The sequence below is a fragment of the Alligator sinensis genome, unplaced genomic scaffold, assembly GCF_000455745.1.
Source record: "Alligator sinensis unplaced genomic scaffold, ASM45574v1 scaffold489_1, whole genome shotgun sequence".
NCBI classification, from domain to species: Eukaryota; Metazoa; Chordata; order Crocodylia; family Alligatoridae; genus Alligator; species Alligator sinensis.
In genome coordinates, this window is record NW_005841901.1 from 2,958,184 (window position 1) to 2,983,972 (window position 25,789).

General features: G+C 43.9%; 2 protein-coding genes across 5 annotated transcripts in view; one reads left to right on the top strand and one right to left on the bottom strand.

Moving 5' to 3' along the window:
• Positions 1-25,789, bottom strand: part of LOC102376769 (sulfotransferase 6B1-like) — a 154,217-nt gene that overhangs the window by 12,025 nt on the left and 116,403 nt on the right. For 2 of the 4 annotated variants that reach the window (XR_003092769.1, XR_003092768.1), the window contains exons 4-7: positions 7,006-7,118; positions 6,514-6,603; positions 5,732-5,858; positions 2,620-2,714 (exon numbers count right to left, since the gene is read on the bottom strand). Coding sequence is in view for 1 of the 4 variants with exons in the window: in XM_006018427.2 (XP_006018489.1) it covers positions 2,620-2,714; positions 5,732-5,858; positions 6,514-6,603; positions 7,006-7,118; positions 14,638-14,830 (618 nt within the window). In the remaining 3 variants the exon portion in view is untranslated. Of the gene's footprint in view, positions 1-2,619; positions 2,715-5,731; positions 5,859-6,513; positions 6,604-7,005; positions 7,119-14,637; positions 14,995-16,332; positions 16,563-24,613; positions 24,802-25,789 lie in introns of those variants that run through there. The other 2 variants (XM_006018427.2, XR_003092767.1) reach the window with 2 other exon arrangements.
• NANP (N-acetylneuraminic acid phosphatase) overlaps positions 24,755-25,789 on the top strand; it is a 4,815-nt gene continuing 3,780 nt past the window's right edge. The window contains exon 1 of the mRNA XM_006018426.3: positions 24,755-24,882. Within this exon, the coding sequence (XP_006018488.1) occupies positions 24,793-24,882 (90 nt within the window). The 5' untranslated portion in view covers positions 24,755-24,792. The remainder of the gene's footprint in view (positions 24,883-25,789) is intronic.

Sequence of the window (25,789 nt, forward strand, 5' to 3'; positions counted from 1 at the left end):
ATTATTTTTTTTTTTTTTTTTTTTTTTTTTTTACAAATTAAACTAATGTAACACTATTTGGGCTTTGTTTAAAATATATGCAGGTACTTCATATGGCTGGGGGTAAGTGTGAAGTGTATGTGAGGGATTTGTGGGCAGGTGTAGGATTTATGGGGGAGTTGTGAAGGGGTAAGGGAATATGTGGGATTTGTGGGCAGGTGTGGGGTTTGTGGGGGACTTGTGAATGGGTGTGCGGGGAGTGGGTGTGGAAGGGTTGTGCACAGGTGTGAGGTTTGTGGAGGGGTTGTGAAGCAGTGTTGGGGATGTAGGTGTGGGGGGAGCTTGTGGGGAGGTTGTGAAGTGGTGTGGGTGTGTGTGTGGAGTTTGTGAACAGGTGTGGGATTTGTGGAGGGGTTGTGAAGGGGTGTGTGGGGGCGGGGGTTGTGGTACACAGCCCCCACCACCGGCAGCTCAGCAGTAGCAGATGGCGGGCCCTGTGGGAGCTCATGGCCATGGCAGGCAGAGCCCCCAGCAGTATGCACCTCTGGCTGAGTCCCAGGTCTTGCACTTGCTGGCACGGAGCTGGCCTGGCCCACTGGCGCACACCTTTGAACCAGACCAGGCTGGCTCTGTGCCATAATGTAGACCATGGCAGTGCAGGTGGGAACTGCAAACCACTGGGCCAGATGGTCTCCATGCCGCCATGTGCACTCCAGCAGGAAGCTGCACATGAAAGCAAGCAGAAGACCACCCACCCAATGGTGCACAACTTGGTGCCTCCATGTGTGGCTTCCCACCCAGCCCTATGGCATGCAGCTACCAGTCCATGTGCTATCGGGCTGGGCTGGCCCTCCACGCAGGGCTTCCCATGGACACCTCCCCACTCCCTTAGACCCACACACCCGCATGATGCTCCCCACTCATCCCGCCATCTCTTCCCATGGCCACCAATCCTCCCCACCCCAGCCCTGGCAGTCACCAGCATCTGCACCTGTCCCATTGGACCCCCCCACCCCTGCAGGTGCCCCCAATCCCTGACCTGCAGCTCACCTCAGCCCTGCCAGAGGGGGCATCCAGCTGGCCCCCAGTCCCCCTGCAAGTCCCACTTACCTCAAAGGCTCCAGGAGGGAAAGTGAGGCTGAGCCAAACCCCAGCTGACTGAGAGTCTCAGGCCCCACACCTTCCCGCTCTCCCTTCCCCCTTGGGACAGAGCTTAGGGTTTGCTGCCCTTTTTGCGAGAAGCTTTTGCAGGCTGGAACTTTGCCATCCTGCAGAGAGCTCTACAAAAGTGGAAAATCTGCAAATATCTCCGTTAAAATGAAAAATCTTTTTTTTCCTCTGTTAAAAGGGAAAAATCCAGTGTTTTTTTCCCCATTTTTCCATGGGAAATGGAAAACCCAGATCCCTGATCATCATCCTAACAACAGTGTAATTTAATTGTTTCGGGGGTCTCACAGACAATGGGGCATGCTTAAAGTGAATTAGTTCCATCAGTGTTTCATGATCAGGTTCTTTGTGCTGAGAATGAAAAATGGGAATGGGCTATCTAATCACATGTCTCATACAAGACAAGCAGAAACCAGAGTATATTCACACTTTATAGACTAAATCAGAGGTGCATAAGCTTTCATAAGTGACACCTTAATTAATCAGAAATACCCAGAAGGAGATTTTAAAATGGCTGCTACATCATGCCTGCATTCTTCATCTTTTGAAAATAGAGCACAGGAAAGCATAATTTGCCTGGAACAAAATGGATCTGGACTGGACAAGACACTGAGAATATACTAAATGAAGCAATTTTATATCAGATTTAACTAATGACTGTGGCAGGATACCATCACTGAACACACTCCCATATGGATGTACAGTTTACCCCTTAAAGAAAGCACCACTTCTCTACTCCCTCTAAGTTGTTCCAATAACATAAGAGTCCCCAATAGTTAAGTTAGTATCTCTCTTCCTCATGTCTGCAATTATTTACAAAGTCCACAAGTCAAAATATACCCTCATCTTTCACAGTTCACTCACCACTTTTGGTTCAGAGTTCTGAGTTATGTTCCTGATGAGCCTTTCCTCTAGGATAGGGGTTTCAGACATTCAGCCCACAGGCCAAATACAACCTGTGGAGGTGGGTCATCTGGCCTGTGGTGATTTTTGCTATGGCTGCCAGGACTACTGTACTGGCACAGCCAGCACCCATTGGATTAATAGAGCTGTCACTGCAGTTAGGCACCTTCTCACCACCCCTGTTTTTCCACCACCAAATTTACCATTTTCAATCACCGGTGGTTACAAAAATCAGCAGCAGTCAGTGACAGGGGTGAGCCACAGTGGCATTAACTCTCTGGCTGCTAGCAGGAAACATGACCCACCAACTGATCTGCATTTGATACCCCTGCTCTAGTAAAATTGTTCTCCACTCACTAGCTCTTCTAGCTGTTACCCAATATCTGCAGAATTCTAAGTTTCAGACTTTCTATTTGTGACCTAAAAGGAGTCTCTGAGCAAAACTGATGCAATCCTACTCCCTTCTTTCTCAGATCCTACCAATGCCCCTAAAACCACCCAAACTCCCTATTCATCCCAGCTCAATGGTCTGATATGTCTTTTCAATTTCTAATTTATAGTAAAAATCACCTCTTTCAGTTCTTCATATGTGATTATCAAAATATTCTCATCATCAATGTGTCTGTTCCAAGCAAGTGCATGGTCAAAATATGAGCTCCAGCAGACTGAAATTGAATAGAGCAAATACAGTAAGTCAAGGAAATTGAATATGTATTCAAATTAGCACTTAGATTAAATTTATATATGAAGTTCATTATATCATCCTGGAAAGCTTAGACTGTCTAAATATTTCTGCAGTCTGTTCTTACTACTTTTCTATGAAAGACCTTATCTTAGACCAGCAGTTCCCAATCTGTGGTATGGGTATCACTAGTGGTACGCAGATCACCTCTCAGTGGTACATGTTAACAGATTTATTATAATTAATTTATATGACAAAAATTTGCTGGTGGTACTTAAGGTTGAACTGGAAAATTTGTGGGTAGTACTTCAGGTTGTATTGTTTTAAGTTGGTGGTGCGCAATTTGTCAGGGTTTGGGAACCACTGTCTTAGACATCATTTGTTCCAGGATTTTTTTTCCACTTTCTTTGCCCATTTTTCTTTTCAAACCAAACAGTAAGCTTCTACCTGTCAAGTTAATGTTTACAACTAATTAGTTCTTTAATATCCTTTAAAGTGATCAGGAATAAAATAGTGTATAAATATTAGAAGAGTGCATGCATCGCCTATCACATAACCTGGCTGACATCTTACTTATCAAGTGTGAAAAAAATTAAAATGTAAAAGCACAAATATGTTTAAGGTTCAGCAAACACCATATACAGGATTTACTTAAGTGAAGCTTTTAGCCTAAACAGAGTTATCACATGCTTAAGTGCTTGCAGAAGTAGGCCCTTAAGCTGAATTAAAAATTAGTTTCAGCCAGTATATTTTATTTAATTAAAATATGATACAGATCCTATGCTGTAAGTTTCATTTAAGTGCAGCAGCAAGAATTGTGGGGTATTTTTTCATGGTTGCTGATTCTCTGTTCAGTTTAGCCCAAGCTTTAGTGTAATTTAAAGTAGCAGTGGTCCCCATATGTGAAGCAGAGATAGCCTCTGTATATAGGCCCTTTACTAGGATTTATAATGGTACAAAATCAAGTATGCAAGCTTTGTATGAGCTGGAAGTTCTCCTACTCCAGAGGTTTTTCAGTTGCTCAAATCCAGCTGCTTTCTGGCCTCTTTACTGCAAAACAGTGTAAGAGGGGTTGGAACAAAGAGTAAGACTGCACTGAAACCACATGTACCCCACACATTACAGGATAGATGTTTCTCTATGTCCCTTTCAACCCTGAGCATTGTAATAGGGGTGTGTGAAATGGGCTGTATTCGATTCGGATTCAACCCAAATCGGGGACAGTGATTTGATTCGTTGATTTGGATCAGTGTCCCAATTCAATTCGGCCGAATCCAAATCTGAAGATTTGATGTTGATTCAGAGAATCAGTAATTCAGACGCAGACATAGCTTTGAATGTTTTTTCTACATACCTCAAGGTACCAGCGCAGCATGTGAATGCTGCGATGTTGGGGTAGATGCAGCATCCAACAGGAGCATAGCAGGGCTCCCCCACGTGCTCGGCGGCAAACTCAGAAATGGACCACAAATACTTCCGGTCCACTTCCAGGTCCGCCGCTGAGCACGTGGGGGTGGACCCCCGTGCCCACCCAGCTTCGTGATCAGCCGCAGGGGAACCCCCAGACCTAGGAGGCACCAATTGCCAAGCCGAGGGGGTACAGGGGGCCCCCCAACACTCCCCCCAGTGGACCCGGAAGTACTTCTGGTCCACTTCTGAGTCTGCTGCTGAGCACACTGGGGAAGCTCCATCCACCCCGGTATCTCAGCATTCATGAGCCACCTGGCACCTTGAGGTATGTAGAAAAACATTTAAAGCTGTGTCTATGTCCGAATCATCAAATCTTTCCAAATCGCTCCCAATCAATTCAGAGGGTTCCGATTCGATTCAGAGAGATTAAAGGGTCTCTTGATTCGATTCAGAGGAGGAGATTCAGCACCAAATCAGGTTGAATCTCTGTCGAATCAAATCAGCAACCGAAGCTTCTCACAGCCCTACATTGTAACATAGTTCATTTCCTGATTTCATAACTCCTGTGGCACTGCAAAAATAATAGGAGTAAAAAGCAATCAAATACATTTTTAAAAAGGAAAGAATTTACAATGTTTCAGGTAAACTTATCAGCAAATTACTAAAAACCCTGAAACCCATTTGAGAACCATAGCAGCTAGCATAACAAGGGGATTAGAGTGAGCCTGGTGTTAAAATTCAGTTCTACTCTGAAAAATGGTTGTATAAAACATGGTTCTGACTCAGATCTTACTCAGATCTGTTTCCCTTCATGTAACCAAAGCCATATCTACTGACTTTAATAAATAAAATATTGTTTTACCCCTTTTTACTCTGGTAGCTCTGCAGAGCTGAAGCAGTTGTGGATATATGAATGGAACCTATTCCATTTTCCATCACTGGAATAGCGTGCCAGCTTGGAAGTTCAAACTTTTTGGAGGTGTAATGTAGCCTCAAGAACTGCCATCATTGTTTGTGGTGATGAAGCAGAAGAATGGAAGAATTCAACTTGATTCACAGTCCCAGCTTGAATTTGAAAAACTGGCAGTTATAAACAATGTTTTTATTTTTTTAACAAAATACCTTTCATCTGGAAATAACCAGGTGCATCTACATGGGCATTAATGTACCATTGCTACTGTGCATTAAGTTTAGTTTCTCTAATGTGAGGTACTACATAAATGCACAGTAGCAACGGTGCACAGTCTTTTTGTGATGCTTAATTGGCAGTAGACAAATTCTACTGCACATTAGCACGGTTTTTGCCATGACATGCTAGTGTACAGTAGAATTAGTCTACTGGGCATTAAGTGTCTCATGTAGATGCACTCGTATACATACTGATATGTATATGGTACTCACAATGCCATTTTTATTCTACAGTAGAGCTTCACTTTAAATTGGCGTTATTCTTATTGCTGTTCTTACCGGGTCTATTTGAGGCTATTCCCCACCAGGTTATTTTGTATTTGTATAATTATAAATTGTATAATGAGTGCACTATTAAAACTATAGCTAAGAACAAATATTGCCAAGATATAACAAGTGTACCTTCTCCACTTATGAACTTTTGAAAGAACTCATCCCAGGAGCTCATAGTTGGAAGCACAGGATTGTTGTTATAGAAGTGGTAATAGGATACAGCTGTATCTTTTGGATTTCGAAATACAACCACTATCTTTTAAAACAGGAAAGAAAAATGAGTCTCGATTACAAGTAGCCTGTGTTAAAAACATATTCATATATCTTGCCAGGTACACTGTATGGGAAAATCATTATTGCTCAACAGAGCTCCGCTAAAGTCAGAGGAAGCCTGTGGAGGCACAAGATCTGCCTTTACAAGTATACAAACTTGCCTGCAGGCTGGGCTTTGTTTCTAAATTTCAGTTCCTGTACATAGTTTCATAGTTTCTAGGGTTGGAAGAGACCTGAACAGATCATCAAGTCTGACCCCCTGCCTTGGGCAGGAACAAGTGCTGGGATCATAATACCCCAGCCAGATATCTATCCAAACTCCTCTTGAAGACCCCCAAGGTAGGGAAGAGCACCACCTCCCTTGGGAGTCCATTCCAGAGCCTGACAGCCCATTACTTTACAGCCACTCAAGTAGGCATAAGTCACCATATTTACTGTGCAGTGTAGACAAGCACCCATACTGTGCAGTAATTTTGGTTACTGCACAGTAAATGCATACATGTAGACACGCCCTGTCAGAATAAAATGCATCATGTTCTACAGAAGCCATACAGAGATCAACTGACAGGAGAAAATATGAATTATCTCAGAAAATGGATAATGTCAAGTTGTCAACCCTTATTAAAATAGTCACTTACCTTAGCCTTTTTTTCAAAGACAGACTTTGGAATATTATCATAATGGAGATGTGTGTAAAAAACTCGCGGAGAAGATGAATCTTTTATTTTCTAAAGCAAAACAAAAAAAGTGTAAGCAAAAAAAAAAAAGCCATAAAACTTCTACCTCAAAGATGCTGACAGTTTATGATACCGATATGTTTACTTTGAAGTTAAAAAAAGGTTGCAAGTGTCAAATAGTGTTTTCTCTCCTTTTCTAGGCTTGAGGTTAGGGTTAAATTAATATTTTTCTTTTTATCATCTCACACTTAGTTCTGTGGTTCAATACTTTATGCTAAGATTTCCAAGAGTAACAGAAATTAAGACAGAATCAACTTCAAATTTCCAGCATGAAAAAACATCTATGATTTTGTAACATGTTTTGTTCTAATCTGGGTTGTTAAAAAAAAAAAACAGAAACAATTAAAAATACTGGATGCTAAAAATACATTTCAAAATTTGGTCAATGCTGACCTGAAATTTTTCTGGCTTTCCAAATTCAAGCATCATGTGTTGCTCCAGTGTGGGTGCCTCTTTTTGAAGTGAAGCTGTCAAGTCATTTAATATCTTTTTAACCCAATTAGTTCCTGAAATAGAATAAAACAGTTTAGAGAAGGAAATTAGGAATTCTAAAATTGTAACCTGTGAAATATCCAGGGCACCTGTAATTTTCCAAAAGAAAATTGTGATTTTTAAGTTGATGATATCTCCTTAGTATTGTATTATAGGTGAGAATGGATTTTCTGTACTTTTTGCAACTAGGGGCACGTCTACATGAGACGCTACTGTGCAGTCTGTGCATTAGCAAGTACTAAATGAAGGCAAAGTAACCGGATTTACTGCACAGTAGCGCCAGTGAATGTCTTTTATGTGACACTACTTCCCAGTAGCCTAAAAATACTATGCAGTAGCATATTAGCACTGTCTGTGCTGTGACATGCCACTGTGCAGTATTATTCAACTTCTGCACAGTCAGTCATATTTTCCACGGCAGCTGTCTTTTAGGGTTTGCCTTTATGCATATAATGCCTCCAATAGGTACTTTGGCTGCTGCTTCTGCTATATATGGTAAATAGGCAGCAGCACAGGAATATGGTGGAAATAGTTTAAAAAAAGACCACAGAATTCTTGTACTTTCCATTCAAAATTGAAGAGCAAAGAGAACAAGTGAAGATGATCAATTAAAAGCTATTCCTGCAAATTCTGCAAACTGCTATATATTCTTTCTTTATAACCCTAGTCAGTTCAGGGAATTCTTTTTCACTTTAGGGCTAGGGACAGAAATTACACACAAGCCAGTATAAGTGATTGAAAACCAGTTCAAATCTGTAACACAAAAGAAGTTCAGCATACATAAATTGCTTTCAAAACGGTTGAAACCAGTTTAAGATAAGCCTGGATGGATGTAGTATCAGACTTAACTGATTTAAGTTGAATCACTTTATTGAACTTCTGTCCCAGTTCCCCTCCAAATTCAAGTTAACTCTCAGTCCTCCACCATCCCAGGATGCTTTGCACCTCCCCTATACCCCCTCGCAGGGTAGATGGGCTAGCCTTAGCCCAAGCTGTCTGCTCCAGCCGAACAGGGAGGCGTGCTCTAGCACCCTCAGCTTCTGACTTGGGCCACCGCAGCCATGTGGCTGCATTTCTGGAATTGAAAGTGAATGTCTGTTCATTCGCTTATTAGTTCTATCTACGTAGCTCAGACTTCAATCTGCGAACATTGAATCGATTCAGAGTTGGGCTTTTTGACTGTCTGTACTTAGCCTAGATGTGAAAAAGAACACAGAAGCAACTGATTCAGGGATGCTCAGTTGGGACAATAAAGAGCATCAGCAGTAGAATAGGTGCCTTGTAGGAAGACTCACTATAAGGCTGAAGAATAGCAAGCAGGATTCCTCTCCACCTCAGCATAAGAGGGTGAGCAAAGGTGAAGAAATATTTCAGGAGAGTTCAAGAATGGAAAAAAAAAAAAAAAAAGAGAGAGAATTGGGGAGAACAACAGATAAGGTGGACAGAAAAAAAGTTTGATGGAGGATACTTGAGAAAAAGGGAAAAACATGGAACAAAAAGGAAGATAAATTTGAGGAAAGAGCTTCCAAGAAGTTAAGGAAAACCCAGATATTTAGCATATCCCCCAACATTTCGATGGATCTAAGATCTACTTCATCTTTGTGATAGATTTAAGATCTTGGAAGCATGGAAGTTTAAAAGACCATTATACTGAGATGTCCCAGATGCAGACCACATGAGGTTTATAGAATAATAATCAAACATGCATTATATATAACTGTGAGATCTTGAATTACTTGGAAATAACTAATGCAAATCATCAGGCAAGGTAACAAGTCTGAATGGCTTTGCCCTATGAGTGAAATCACAAATCCTAGTTCAAAGGAGCCATACAAACAATTAAAGTGAAGGTTATAAGGAGACACACCCAAGCTGGTGTGGAACATAAAGAAAAACAGTCCAGAAATAATAAACAAACAGGTGTGTGTACTGAACACAATCCCCCACTCCCTGCTGCGCAGGTCCCTGCACTCCACAGGGAGTGGGGGGAGCCCCACTCCCTGCTTCTGAGCAGAATCCAGCACGGGGCTTCCTCACTGCAAGAGCAGAGCTGCAAATGCGTGGCATGGAGCCCCAGGGACAGAGGCAGCCAGCGCTGCAATGGGGACAAGAAGCACAGCCCTATGCAGCCTGCTTGGCTGCTTCTATCCCTGGGGCTCCACACCATGCACCTGCAGCTCTACATTCATAGCGGGGAAGCCCTGTCCTGGATTCTGCATGGAAGCAGGGGTTGGAGCTCCCTCCACTCCCAGCAGAGTGTGGGGACCTGCGCAGCAGGGAGCAGGGGAGGCAGCAGGCTCCAGTGTGGGGATTGCTCTGCTGCAAGTGCTGGAGCTGCAGGCACAGGAAACAGAGCCCCAGTGATGGGGCAGACTCCGCTCCCTCCCCCTGCACAGCACTGGCTGGAGCCACGCCACGGCAGTGGGAAGAGAGGGAGGAGGAGGAAGAAGAAGAGTTTCCCTCTGGGGTTGGGCATCCATGTGTGCCAGGATTGCTCCCCCTGTCAGGGAGCCGCTGGGGTGGGCCTGCTGGGGCCTGGCCATGCCCCTGATCCTCAGCTCAGCTTCCCTGTGGAAAAGAGGACTGCTCTAGCACCCCTAGGCTTCAGGCTTAAGTCACTACAGGCATGTTCCGAACATCTATCCACTTGCAAACTGGTTCACTCTCTGCAGGTTAGACTAACCTGCAAAGACTGAATCAGTTCAGGCTCGGGCTTTTTGAATGTCTCTCTCCAGCCAAGAAGAGTAACTGTATTTGATTCTGATACATCACTAGAAAAAAGCCACTTTTGAGAAAAATCAAGTATAAAAAAAAAATACATCTGGCATTTTTTCCAACATGAAAGGCTTAAAAAAAAAAAAAAAAAAAAAAAAATTTTTTTTTTTAAAGTAGGCCAGGCTTCAGCTTCCATGATCACAGCCCACTCTTTGGTGAGGGAGGCAGTGGGCTGCTGGGAAGAGACAGCCTCCACCTCACTCTGCTGGGGAGGAGGCTCTTCTCAGCCAGACTGGCTGACCTGCTCGACTGGGCTTTAAACTGAGCCTGCAGGGGGATGGGGGGAGTACTGCCACTGCAAGCCCACTGGGCAGCTTTTGTAAATCCAGCAGGCTAAGGCACTCAAGGAACCCACCCCTGCCCCAGCCCCAAAGCGATCTGTAGGAAAGGTAAGGGCCCCCAATGGGGCACTTATATGCCTGCACATCAATGCCAGAAGCTTGGGGAACAAACAGGAGGAACTGGTCCTCCTGCTAAGCCAAAAGGATTATGATCTCATAGGGATAATGGAGACCTGGGGGACTCCACCTATGACTAGGCCACAGGTATAGACGACTATACCTTGTACAGGAGAGATTGTATGGGCAAAAAGGGCGGGGGGGCAGGTAGCTCTCTGTCAAGGAAAGCTATGCGTCCCTGCAAGCTGACACTGCCACCTAGGGGGGATGACTGGAAACTCTCTGGGTCAAAATCCATGGCAAACAAGGCACAGGGGACACAATAGTGGGGGTCTACTACAGACCTCCTAACCGGGATCAAGAGCTTGACCAGGAATTCGCCAGGGAACTAGATGAGGCTACACGCTCCTGATGCATGGTTGTCATGGGAGATTTCAACATTTCATGGGAAGATCACTCAGCCACATCTGAACGGTCGCAAAGCTTCCTCGTGTGTGTATGAGCTCTATCTGACTCAAGAAGTCCACGGACCAACGAGAGGCAAAGCACTGCTTGACCTAGTACTGACAATGGAGGATGACTTAATCAGCAACCTAACGATCAAAGAGAAGCTGGGTGACAGCGACCATGAGCTGATCCCCTTCACCATCCACCATAGAGCAGACAAGTCAGTCAGCAAAACAGAAGTCCTCAACTTCAGGAAAGCTGACTTTGACAAGCTCAGGAGGCTTGTTGGGATGGCCCTAAGGGACCATGTCCCAAAGGGGAGGGGAGTTCAGGAAGAGTGGTTGCTCCTCAAGGGAGCAATCCTGGAAGCACAAGCAATGTCTATCCTGTCTCGGAGGAAAGTCAGCAAAAGGGCACAGCAGCCCCCTTGGCTCTGCAGGAAACTAGTGGACCTCCTGCATCTAAAAAGAAAGGCCTGTAAAGGATGGAAGGCTGTGAACATCACATAGTATGTGATGTTGCAACCAGCAAAGCAAGCAAAACTTGGCTTGCATCCATAGATGCTTCTCTAGCAAATCCTAGATGTCATCCTCCCACTGTACTCAGCCTTGGTGAGGCCACAGCTGGAGTACTGTATCCAATTCTGGGCTTCACAATTTAAAAAGGATGTGAAGAAGCTTGAGAGAGTCCAGAGAAGAGCCATGTGCATGATCAGAGGGCAGGAAAACAGGTCTTATGATGACAGGCTGAGAGCTACGGGACTCTTCAGCCTGCAAAAGCACAGGCTCAGGGGACACCTGATGGTTGCCTATAAGTATATAAGGGGTGTGCATCAGGATCTGGGGGAATGCCTGTTCACCAGAGTGCCCCATGGGATGACAAGGTCAAATGGTCACAAACTCCTCTAAGATGATTTCAGGCTGGACATAAGGAAGAACTTCTTTACAGTCCAAGCCCCCAAGGCCTGAAACAGGCTGCTGCCAGAGGTGGTGCAAGCACCTACTCTGGATTCCTTTAAGAGTCAATTGGACATTTATCTTGCTGGGATCCTGTGACCCCAGCTGAAGCTGACTTCCCGCCCCTGGGGCTGGACTTGATGATCTTCCAAGGTCCCTTCCAGCCCTAATGTCTATGAAATCTATGGAAAAGCAAAGTTTTATTGTAGCTTCTGAAACAGAAATTAGTATTGGGCTGAGAACACCCCTCCATCCCTAAAAAGATTCTGCTATTTCATACATTTGTAGGACACATTCCCAAATCAGATAGCAACCTGGATTACAAGAGTTAAATCTCACTGGGGTTGCAACTGATGTGTGTGTATGTGTCCGTGTGTAAGAGACAGAAAACCAGCCCCGTTAGCGTTAAACTCATAAAAACACAAGAAAAGGGTCTGATTAGTGCTTAAATGAGTTCTCCTGGGGAAAAGAATGGTTGGCTCTGTCCTTGGTTGTTTATATTTTATTTAAGTTATGTTGCGAGCATGTGGCTTCAGGTTTCATCAGTTTATATTAGCTTGGCTGGACAAGAATCTTGTAAATAAACTGAAAATCCCAGAGAAAAAATAATTTAGCCCGGGTCTTTAATTAACTTTTTTTTTTTCCTGCAGTTGCTCAGACAACAGCTCAGAGGGAAAAAGTTAGACATACTAGTTAGTTTATTTTATTATTTGAAATGCACAACAGAAGAGTTACACATTTCAGTCTTTTTCCACCTGTGCCTATGTTTTTGGTAGTCTAGCTACATTTTCTGTATAAATGTAATGGTGAAACCATTAGCTAATTAGATTGCTTTCCATTTGCCTTCTTTTGTCAAGCAAACTCCTTTCTTCCCTCACATCCTTCTTCAAAGTACATTTCCAAAAAAGCCTTTCAGAACAACTGTTCCAAGGCACTATCAATTCTGACACTGGGATTTTCAACTGTGGTTTATTCTTTTTAAGTGCACAGCCACAGAACAGAAAAAAAACAGCTGTGCATCTCTCCAGAGAATGCACTCATCCAACCTAATGTAGAGAATGCAAAGTAAGCACGCCAAGTGTGGGATCAGCAGCCCCAAACTGACACAAATACAAGGCTTCCAAGGACACCATTTTGACCATTGTTTCCCCTTCACTGTTTCCAGCACAGTTAAAGGGAAAACACTTAGTTAAGAAGTAGACAGTTGGAGTTAGTATGCAAAATTCAGTTAGTTAAACAGTAAGGCTGAAATATAATTTGCAAAAATGCAGTTTATGCACCTAACGAGGAACAGATTCAGAGGGGTGCACGGGTGCACTTGCTTTCCCTCCCCACCTTGATTCCTGCTTCATTCAAAGTTTAAAACCACCTGCCTGGCAGTGGCATTTCTAGTTGTGCAGGGCTGGCTGAGGGAGTCACTTGATCTCATGGCTCATTACAATCTACCTGCTCCCTTCCAAACTCTCCATTCCACAGGTGTTACAGATCCACTCTTCTTTTTAATGGCCTTGAAGTTCCACCAATCCTTTGTTCTGCAATTCTGCTATCCGTTTGCTGCTCCTGGTAATGAAACTTCTATTTCACAACCCTGCAGATTATTTGTTTTTTTCTTCGATCAAACTGAATAATACAGCCATAGGCCCCTAGCATATTGGTAAAGCTTCTAGTTACTTTAACCAGAGAAAAATATGTTGTTTTATATGGGATGATGCACCTCATCATCTGCACCCCCTTTCTGCCCATTGTTAGAAATTGTGTGCAGAGAAAGGGGTTTCCTTTAGCAATACGGGAAGCGCAGCCTGTACCTTCAGGGGCCCACAACTTCCCCCATAGTAACTAAGCGTGATAGACAAGTTTAACGGCTGACCTGTGCCTTATTTGGTAAACCTTTTTAAAACTTTATTTTGATTGGAGCTTATGCTGCAGGTAAAAGAAGAGTTACGCAGTACTAGTCATTTTCTGCTAAAGCTTTGCGCATGTGAAAATATCATGTAACCAGAGAATATAAATACATGTGTAAGAGTACAACCAGGGCCCCTCTGCCTTTTCTGAGGTGGAGGGACCTTCGGCTGAATAAACTGGAAAGACCACACCCTTGTCTCCTGCTTATTTGAGTCTCAGCTGGGAAATGAGCCCTGTTGGGGTCAGGAGTATTCGCAGGTGTTCCCTTTCCAGGTTGGGAGCCTAAGCCAATAATTTCTCCTACACCATGCACTTAACTGATATGCACATAACCAATGTTTATTCCAAATACACAAGTCAATGGACTTGGATTTGAGTTGTGTTATACATTGAAGCAAATTATGCATTTTGCTGGAATGCGTATAAATGGAGTATGCTGCATGCTCTGAACTGCCTGGCCTTTACTCCCATCGATTTTAACATCAGCAGAACTGGGCCAATATTGACTGTTTTTGAAAATCCCATCCTAACTCTTCTCTGTCTGAACAACCTTGCCTGTGCCTCTTTTATACTGACCTGTGCCTTTTATGTTTTATAGCTCTAATTACACTGTGTTTAAGAAACGAGAACCTTTGGAATAATTCAGAGTCTGATTTGACTTCCCATCTATCCACCACATATAGTACTGCATATACATACAAAAATTGAGATACGCTTGCTGTAGAAACCAAAGAGCTTTAAAGTGCTGGAGCTTTATATTATTAAGCTCCCCATGGCTTTATACAATTCTTGGCATTTAGTTTACTATAGCAAATATCACTTGTCTGCCCCAATATCCAGGTCACTGCTAAATTAAATACATGCGTCTAAAATTATATGAGCTACACAGCACTCCCTAATATGCTGGTTCCCTGTGGTAAGTAAATGAGGCTTTACTTACAAGCAGCATTTTAATTTTAGTGCTTTTCTGCATTCCTAAAAATGATCATATGTTTGGCATCTATGAAACTTTATTTTTGTGCATGCATATGGGTACACCAAAGGTCACTACTCACCGGATTTTGGATAAGCAACAAGAAACACATCATCTTTTCTAACTTCCATCATGTCCAGTGCTTGGAAGGTTTCTGCACTACACAATGAAGGGTAAAACACCCCTTGGTAGGTAATCAGCAGCTCTTCAGACTTTTTCCTAGTAGCTTCTTCAAGAAATCTCTCTATTTCTTTAACAGCTAGGTCGCTGGCCATGGCTAGAACTTGCTGTGTGCCTCTTGCCAGAATCTCTCGCAATTAATAATGATTCTCTAGATTTCTTTAGTTTGTGGAGGTGGAGTGAGGAACTCTCGATTGCGTAATTTTTTGCTAACTCAATGTCTGACTGTACTCCTCTTGCTTAATGAGGGAAACTACAGCTAAAAAAAAAAAAAAAAGCCTGAACTACAAGCCTCTGCAGCATGAACTTTTCGCCTTATATTATAAAGTGTAACTGCTTTCGTTATGTATTGGTATTGTAGATTACATTTAAATGCAGCTTTCTCCAGATGGGAGCGGCGAGTTAACAAAACGTGACAATTGGAAGGAGGAGGAGCATCAGAAGTCTTGCCCCTCCACAAGTCATGATGATAAGGTTTCTTGACCTAATACCCTTGCTGTAATTTTCCCCTTGTGTAACAATCTTTTAAGGGGCAGCCTGGGATCTAATGCCTTGTTATTTTGGTTTGCGTGAGAACCAAGAGTTGTAAAACTGGGTGAGTCACATCAACAGTGAGTGAAAAGCAAGTGAAAGGTTGGTAGTAGTTGCTTTTCCTCCTTTATAGGATAATTAACATCTTACTGTGGAGAGAGTGACATTTTTATATAGTAAAGATTTTGCATATTTTTTTCTTTTAAGTTTATTACTAATGCACACATCAAGCTCTAATTTGGCCAAAACCTGACAGCCTGCATACCTCAACATTTCATATGAATCCTTCCACATCAGAACCTACTACTGTCCATAGGGAATTAATACAACCCAATCAAACCCATATTCCAATATCCTTCACCCATAAAACAACTTTACCGTGTCCACTCTAAGGCTAAAAACAGGTTGGATTTCTCAGGACAAAGCCTTTAATTCTAGCATTCTACAGTCCATTATCCCACTTTAAGTACCTGTGAAGTATCTATGATAACATATTACCACCCAACCCCCCAATCCAAACTAATTCAAGTTTCTGTATTTACTTGAAAAGAAATTGAGGGTCCCCTCCCCCCCCAAACAACATAGGAAAAAGCCCCTCATCATCTTATGTTTGCATGTAAGGAAACCTTATTAAACCCATTAAACTATTGCCAAACTACTGTCCCTCATTAACTACTGCCAGAAGCAGCATGTGCTCAGTAATCAAAATTACATATGAAGTTGATTAAATGTAGCTGACACTGAGCACAACTATAGGGTGACCATAAGGAGAGGGTGCATCTACACAAAATGCTCAACAGTGAATTAGCATACATAACTGTGAAGTAACCACATGCTACACATGCACATGCTTACTTCACAGTAAATCTCCCTAATCTCGAGTAAATTTGCTACCTGCAAATGCAAGTAGCAAAAATATATTTGTAATAAAATAGTTTGTACTATGTACAAGTAGGTACAATAGTGCTGCTTAAAAGCATGTTTATGGAATACCTGTGCTAAAACTTGCAACAGTTTAAATAAAGGTCAAATGTATCAATTCTGGATGAACTAAATCTATGAGTACCTGTAGTAATCTGCCTGCATGTGGGAAGCACACACACACCATGCAATGGTCAGCTCTCACTTCATCTCCCTCGCTGCACCATGCTGTGGGCTACCCCAGCACCATGGTCTGGTCTGCCCTGCCCTGCCCTGCCCTGTGGGATAGGAGCAGGGAGCTAAGGCTGAGAGAGGAAGGGAAAGCAGCAGTAGCTGAACTGCTTAGGGGAGTGGTGGTCAAGTAGGAGCCTGCAAGGGCCGCACATTAACCCTTCCTGGGCCCCATGTGACCTGTAGGCTGCCAATTAGACAGCCCTGGTCTAGCACACCTCTGCTATATCATAGGTCAGTAAGTTTCACCCCTACATTAAGGCCAAACTTAAGTTAAATTTAGTCTTCAGGAGCCTGACATGTATGCCAGATGTAACAAATAAGGGGAAAATGTGCCAGCAGCCCAAACCCCTGCTATGGTCTCATAATCTTTATGTTTTTCTTGTGGAAGGCAACAAAATATCCTGTTGCTTGCAAAATGTCCTGCCCACTCTTCTAAGTAGTCTGTCTTTGGCTAGGCATGGATGATCTCTTGGGCTTGCCTTAGCTCTGTCTGATATGAGCAGAAGTTGTGTTACCCATCAGCTCTGTGTTCCTGGGAAACCCTGGCACAGGACACAGCTTGTCTGACTCACAAAGAACTCTCCCCTTCCCCACCTCTGCCTGAACAAGAACTGATTAGAGGAAGAACTTACAGAAGACAAGGAAGATGCAGTGGGAGATGCAACAAAGTTGATAGAAGTGAAGCAACTCCCCGGTCTCATTTGCATCAGAGACAGAACCTAATGACAACTCATTTAAATGGGAGATGGGACAGGCATGGACCTTCATTAGCATTCAGGGTGGAGAACAGAGATTCCAAGGCAAGGACTGCACTGAATTCTTGGATCAGAAAAGCAGGGGAGCACTGCATGATGGGGAATCCTTGCTCCAAATGCTAATCAACCCACATCTACACACACGCAGCTCAGCATTTATCAGACCAATTCTAGTAATGACTCCTCTACTGGTATCCAAAACACTGAATCTGCCTGTCTGTATTGTAAGCTCCCTCAGGAGCTACCCATAGCCAGGAGTGATCAGTTCCTATTATCCAGCATATGAGCCATTGTTTACCCATAAATAAACCTAATGTTCTCCCTTGAGCCATTGTTAGTTCTCTACAAAACCCCTACCCAAAGCTCAAGTTTCTGTACTGGTGCTTGGATCCAAAAGCTGCACCAGTTCCACTCCTTTTCTGCCTGGAATCCCTACATTGATCATGCTGAGCACTCTGCCTGTCTGCAAGCTCCAACAAACACCTGGGAACCTCAACTGGTTCAAGCTTCGCTGAGTGGTGAGACCCCAGCTCTCTCTCTCTTTCTCTGACTCCAGGAACCTGACTTTTATTCCCTTACTCCAGGCACAGCTTTCTAGACTGGACTTTTGCTGATCACTCTCTCTCTCTGCCTCCTGGAACCTGACTTTTATTCTCTTGCTCCAGGAACAGCTTTCTAAACCTGACTTTTGCTAATCAAACTCGAGCTAGACTTCCCCCAAAACCTAATTGTAACCAGGTAATATTGTAACTGTTAATTTGTCTCTCTTGTATGGCTGTTATTACTGGTATCATCATAAGTTCATACACCTGGCAATAAATAACTTTTATGGTCAAGCTGGTTGCTATACTCTCTCTCTGAACCTCACTTACTCTTTCTTCCCCTTGACCTCCGCGTTTGCTCTGCAGCAACGCTTCTTTTACAAAGATCCCTGTAATGCCCAATACTACAGTGGGGTCTGCTCATCAAGGGGGTTACTACTAGGACCATTGTGACGTGCTGAGTTTTGAGGCACATGAGGGTATCAGCTGAAAGTGCTGATCAGACCCAGCCTGCTCAGATGTACTCTGTTAGCATGTGTGTATGTGTGTCTAACTGCATTCATTATTGTTCTTCTGAAAAAAAGGGATGAACTGAGTTCAAGGCATGTGAGGGTGTCAAGCCTATCAATGCTGAATAGTCCGGCCTGACTTGGATGTGCTCTGTGAACCCATGTGCTTGTGTCTGACTGCATTTTATTGTTGCCCTGATGAACTGAGTTCAAGGCATATGAGGGTGTTAGCCTGTCACTCCTCAATAACCCAGCCTGGCTCAGGCGTGTCCTGTTGACCTGTGTGTGTATGTGCGTACCTGTGTTTGACTGATTCGGTGGTTGGAGGAACCCAGCCCCATTGAAATTGAGTCCTGCAAGACAGCTCCATTGTGGGTGAGGACTTTCAGAAGGAAGAGATACAGCTCCATATAGAAACACAAGTAACACAAGCAGCACATTGATAGAATAACAGAGACCCCAGAAACATACCCCTAATAAATGAGCACCCCCCCCAAAGAGATGGGCAAACCTCGTAACAGTTGTCAATTTTTCCCTCTGCTATCTGTTAAGTCTCCTTCTCTCCATAGTCTAACTCAGGCTGTCCAACTGGTGGCCAGTGAGCTTATCCCAATCTACGAGCACTTAACATGTGGCCTGCATGCCTTGGAAGCCTCCTGTCATGCCACTCAGCAGAGGAGGGCCCAAAAAGCACAGCAGGGGGTGGGGTGACGCAGCCACTTGCCACAACAGGGTCCAAGGGTCCATGTGCAGCCAGTAGACCCTGTTCAGGGTAGGGGGTCACGTGCCATCGGCAGGGATGGGGAGCTATGTGCCGCACCAAAGTTGGACATCTTCGGTCTGAGTCTGGCTTGGCTCTCATGCAGTTTATTCTCTTAGGATGTTTTACTCCACACCTGGCACTCTGGGAGATATGTGAAAGATATATCTTTGGATTCTTCTACTTCTGAGGATGGTACTTCCAAGCTCCTCCTTCCCTAGTCTCTTGTGGTCACTTGACCCCATTGTATTGCCTTGCAGGAGCTGCTAGGGTATTGACTGGCTAAGGGTATAAAGAAAATCTTCTCTATCCCCAGTGTTTTGAAAGATTATCAGCTATTCCTTAAGACTACCAACCTTATCTGTCACGCCCCCATGGTGCTAAAGGATTGTTAAAGCATAATTAACCTGGAGTCTAACATGGAATACACCTCATACAATTCAACCTAACTAAAATCTAACTTTATAATGCATTAAGTGCATTAATAGTTTCTACATAGAGAGAGAGAAAAACATGTAGTTCAGTAGTCTCACCTAATCCCAGATATTACTCTACTTCACAGAAAAGGTAGCCAATCAGTTCCTGAGATTAGAGAGTGGTCATCTGTGGTTAATGGCTGTTTTTCAGTCCAGATGTTGTAAGGCGATGACACACGCCCAACTCCCTTGTTGCCTGCCTTTTATGCTTTTTTTTTCTGATGACACTTCATTTCCAGGTACTATTGAATGGTTTCCCTATGATCATCATATTGTTCATGTTCTTATCCTATCATCATATTCCTTTGTTCCAACAAGCCTATCATATGCACACATCTCAATTTGATCTTTTCCCAGGGTCTTAATTTGGGCATGCCCCAGACTCCTAATTTGGTCTGTCCATCAACTCTGGAAATTCCAAGGGCTCTGCAATTGGGCACTGTTCAACTGGTCCCCTCTTATCACCTTTCATTAACATATCCAATTATGTCAGCCCTCTGATTTAGTTGGTTGATGCCAAGTTCAGTTAATCTGAGCTAGTAACAAGACTCACACTATAAATACCGGTGTCGGTAATCTTAGAAGAACATAAATGGCTTTTCACACTGATAAGAAAAGAGAGAAACAATGTGAAAGCGAGCTCAAGGCAACCTCAAAATGGAGAAGAAAAGTTCAAATTATAAAGAGGCTATATAAAAACTTAAGCAACAGTTAAATAAGGCTGAATGTAAAAGAAAAGTTTAAATACTATAATTCACCACTCAAGCAGGTGCAACTAAGCTAAATATGACTAGCTACCCTAACATTCTCCTCCATAAAGACAACCGGCTTGCAGTTCATGCAGATTATGATGCCTCTCTCCTCAGGCAGGTAAAACAAATGACATTTGATTTCGATCACAGTAACTGACAACTCTGTCCATCCTTGTTGCTGAGGCAAGAGTGTATCTATAAAGCAAACTGCCAGTCTCCCTTCTACAAACAGCCAAAGGAATTTCTCTGTCAGCACTCCTGATTACTATTTGGTTGGTGACTAAGGCTTTCTGGAGTTCAGAGTTTTGAGCTGCAAGATATTCTACATTGCTGACTACACAACTTTAAAAAATAATTAGTTTGGGGCATCTGTAGTCTACTTGCAATATTAATATTGATAGAATCTTGCATTTGGAATTCCTTCCCTCTGCAATGCCATTCAGGTTTTCAGGCTGTACAGCTTATACACAGACTCCCTTTACTCAGCTAATTAAACCAAGTGATATAAGAAGACAGACTCTAACATTGTTACTGGCAGTAGAGTGAAAATCACCTGCTCCATCAACTGTTGACTGAAGACCTGAATAGATAGAGGCTTAAGAGCCTTAAAAGTCATAAAATGTTTATACATGAAGCCCACAGGCTCCTGGAAGAGACTGGGAATTCATAACTAAACCTACAGGCAGCAACAGAGTGGGCCAACCATTGGGAAAGGTCAGACCTATTTCTACAGCATTTTATACCCAGAGCAAACGAGTCCCACACTGGCACAACCTTGACAGAGAAGTGTGGGTCAAGTTGAATAGACTGAGATCTGGATGTGGATGCTTCAAAACAACACTTCACAAAATGAACATCTGGATAGCTCCCTGAGTGAATGCAGTATCCAACAAACAACACAGCACCTAATTGAAAGCTGCAATCTTTACAAATACTCAGATGGGGCAGATGGAATCTGCATATTGAGCAATACTATCAAACAGCGGCTCATAGATATGGAAGTTGATATCTGGTGCCATATTAAAGAGAGAGAGCTGTGGGTATGACCCCCAGAACAAGGGTCTGAACCTAAATTATTAAACAGGTCTATTTTTCCAGAATGTGATCACTTATGTGAAGACATCATGTCCATTAAAACAAAACACAGCATTTTAAGAGTAATATTTTCTCAGTATCTTTCACTGCTTCCTCACTCCCGTGACAAATTCAGTTTCTTTATCTCCGTTTGTGACCTTTTGTCCCATCACCTCATCTAAATCGTGACTTATTTCTACCTAATGATTCTCCTCTTTTCCCACAATAGTGTCTGTCTTCTCACTTAGCAAAGTCTGTACCTCTCTCACCTTCCCCATCCGTCATCCTTTACATGGACTCTCTCCACACTATTTCCTCATTCCTCTTTCCATAGAGCCTGTGACTCCCTCTCTTCTTGATTGAGATAGCAAGAAAAATCCAGAATTAGAAAGAGAGTGCTGGATGCATGCATCAGCTATATATTTACATTCCTAACACGTCTACTTTGGAAAGGGATGCTTGCCACATACTGTGTGTCATATTTAATGAAACAGCATGCACTGCCCTCTTTGTAATTAATCGAAGTATATCTAATGTTGCAAAGAGCACTATACAGATTTCAGCTAATTTAAGCAAATTTGAAATAGTTTATATAGCTTAACAGATCCTTGCAGAATCTAAATATAAAAACAACTATAATGCATGCCACTGGTAGGCTCCATTGTATCTGTGACTTCAAAGCTTTTGATGCACTAGTTTTCTTTAGTCGCGGGAGTGATGATCTTGCCATGTACATTAATGGGCTCAGCAATGAGGACTGAAGAAGATTATATTAACCATATTCTTGGCCGTACAAAAGAGGAAGATGATCAGTTAATGACACCAAATACATCAGCTCAATAAGTGCCAAAGGAAAAAAGAAGGTTGAAAATGCGGAGGGAGCAAGTCTGACTCAGAAGCAAATCACTTATTTTAGTGAAATGAAAAAAAAATTGCATTTCTACCACACACAGCACAAAAGCTAATGCAGCATATTTTGATCCAATGATCCTAATAACATCTTACATACAGACACAACATATATTTAATGTACTTAAACAGAATTAACATACAGCACAAGATACTTAAAAAATTGATGTCTCCATAACCCCTACATATACAGGAATCAAACCTTGAGAAAAATAGTAAGAAGCCATGTCTATGTGACTAACCAAGCACTTGCTTTTGCATGGAGCAACACATCTTGTGGCCCATACCACAGGTATTTTGCTGAGTATGGTCTGAGGTGGGCTACAAGATGTGTTCCATACTCCTGTGTCCCATATTAATGGGAAACCCTTAAGGAATTAGTCAGTTGCCTGTGTCTCCCCATTGACCCTGAAACAGGAAGCCACTGAAGATCACCACATTGTGAAGCATGAAAGCCTCAGTCAGTTTAGTCAACTTCTCAGACTTTAGCAGCAGCCTGGTACTAGATTGGCACAGATTATGAAAGGCTGAAAGTTCTTTCAATTATGGTTCAAGATTTATATGCTGCAATGCAGGCATATGGGAGAACAATTTGCAGACTGATGGAAACCTGGCATAGGGATTGAAAAGGTATATTGGTGCTATAGAATTAATTATGGTTTTCTTTGCCTGCAGGTGGCACTAAAATGACATGTATGCCATCAATTGCTCCAAATACATTGTGATGGCCTACCGCTTTCAGGAAAGCAAGTCACGTGTGGTGGTCACCATGACAGGCACTTCATTAAAAATTTGGATACTTTTTAATGTATTTTTAAATATTCAGGAAATGCTGAAAAACAGCTGAAGGCTGCAACACATTCAGGAACAATGTTCTGACACAACGATATAACAGTAACATAAGAGGGATGCTGTAGTTGTAATGGTCCAGAAATTATAAGGCAAAGATTTCTTAGGATGATGTTTTTTATTGGACCAACTATGTAGCTGGGATAGTTAGACAAGCTTTCAAATGCAAGCCATTTGACCTGAGGAAGAATATCCTGTATTTGAATGCCTGTCTAATTGTATCCCAACTACATAGTTGGTCTAATAAAACATATCACCCTCAGAAATCCTTGCCTCTCAGAATGATGTAATTAGATACACGAACTGCCATTTACTGGGTCAGACCATAGGTCCATCTCGCCCAGTTTCCTATGTCCTGGTGGCAGACAGCAGAGGCTGAAAGGTATTGAACTGGGTATGACCAGGGTTTTTTCCACTGTTCCTCTCTCACTTGCAGCCTCCAGCATTTAAGGTCTAGAAAGCTCCAATTCAGAGGCTGTATCTCTATCCCTAACTCCCATGCTTAATAGCTACTGATGCCCCTCTCCGCCCCGAAATTTGTCCAATTCAGGGGTAGGCAACCCCCAGCCAGCATGACACACAAAGGCATTTTGCTTGGCAGGTGCCCCTCAGATCAGATGGCAGGGAAGGGGCCCGGGCTGCCCTGCCACAAGTATTGGGTCCCTTGCAGCTCCCCTGCCAACATCTTACAAATCACGGTTGCGGGTGTCTTTGTCACTCTGCCCAGAAATGTTGCTGACCTCTGGTTCAATCCCTTTTTGGGACTGAACAAACACTAACGTTGGCATTTTCTTGTCAAGACAGACAACTCGCATTCCCATAAAAGTAACGAGAAGCACCATGTGGTGTAGGACAGCCCCCAGAGCATGGCTGTTGCTTCAGCACGCCCTGGTCACCAGTCCTGAGAAGCGGGGTCACCAGCAGGGCCACACAGGGGATGGACAAGGGGTGGTTGCCTCTGCTGTGTCCAGAGCCCTTCTCGTAACAGAAGGGTCATTTAAAAGAGGGGCAACAATTTCCCCATGGAGTCCTGCTACTCCTTTGGTCTCAGCCCCCTTATGGAAATACTCTAGTGTCAGGTCTAGGACAGTGAGAACCATCCTTTTCCTGCCTGCTCTGTGACATGGCTCCTCAAGACCGGTGGCTTAGGGCCGATGGTCACACAGGACTTGTCACCCTCTGCAAGGTCTGCAAAAGATGCAGGCGGCTTTGAAGGCCCTTTGCTGGAGAGGGGAGCGTGCCATATATGCACAGGGGGTCCTCATGTACCCACGCGGTCAGTGTGCTACAGGCGATATCTTTTATCACACCAACTAGACCGTTGCAAAATGTATTTTTTATTTGCAAGCTTTCATGCACAGACGCCCTTCCTCAGGCATAGGGGAATGCACCCGTGGTCATTTCACACCCAGCTGGCTGCCCCTGAGGAAAGGGCTGCCGAGCTCAACGGAGTAGCCGTTGGCCAACGGCCGCGTCAGCATACGCCGCGGCGCATGAGCACAGAGCAGCCCCAGACCCCCGCCCTCCCACGAGCGGAAGCAGCGGGGGAAGTCAAACGGAGCTTACGGCCCCGGCACGTAGATGCGGGTTCTCGCGAGAGTTGACCTCCCCGTTCTCCTCCGTCCCCCACAGGCTCCGTGGGCTGGAATTCCCGCGAGAGCAGGAGAGTTTCGCGAGACGAGGGCGGAGCTGCGTTAGTGTCCGCGAGCAGTGGCGGTTGCGGCAGTGCGAGGCCGGGCGGCGGCATGGGGCTGCAGGGCGTCAAGGCCGTCTTCTTTGACCTGGACAACACGCTGGTGGACACGGCGGCGGCGGGGCGGCGCGCTATCGAGGAGGTACCGACCTAACGGTCTCCCAACGGTCCTTGGGGTGGGGAAGCCAACGCCTGCCCCTCTCCCCCCGCGCAGGCTCTGGAGACCAAGGGTAGCACCGGCCCCGCTCCTGTGGCAGCAGGAGGGAGCTGAGGCCGCGCAGCTTCAGCCCTCGGTGAAGCTAGAGGGCTCTTTTCAAGCGGGATGCCACATTGCGTGGGGGTAACAGCCACCTCTGCCTAGCTGAGCCAGCAGCTTTCCACATTCACCTGGTTATTGCATCTGTTTCTTACACGAGTGTGGTATGAGAGCCCTGGCGGTTTAGGAGATACAGAAGAAGCAGTGGTATGTCTTATTGGGCCACTTGACAGAGAGATCCAGCAACTCGGTTGGTCCAGTAAAAGATGCCGTTTAAAAAAGGCTCTTGCTTCATAGTGTAGGGCCCTGCTACGCGTTCGTATGACAGCTGCATTGAAACCAGTCATAAAGTTGTTGCGCTTTTTTGAAGCACTAGCTTGATAGCTGATTGGCTCTTCTTATAGCTGGGAAGTCACTTTATTGTGCGATAATGACGTGGTACGTGTGGCTGGCCTACGCTTATCGTGCGATTTGCCAGTCAGTTGTGTAGTATATGTAATGTGTAGCAGGGGCCTAAGAGAGCATGAAAGATTTGCCACCGATCTAAGGACTTCTTGTGAAAGCACAAGATATGTGTGAAAAAGGATGTAGTAACTTAAAGTGCCTTTGAGAAGCATGGAGCCATCCTAAGTGCTTTCTGGTGGAGCACAGCCATAGGTGCAAAGTAGATAGGGGCCAGACTCTACCTTCCTTACTTATGTTGGATAATACGTTAATGGAAAAAGTTGTGCTTTTTTTAATGGACTTGTGACTGCTGGAAAAAAGTACGGCTGGGGGGGGGGGAAGGGGGCAG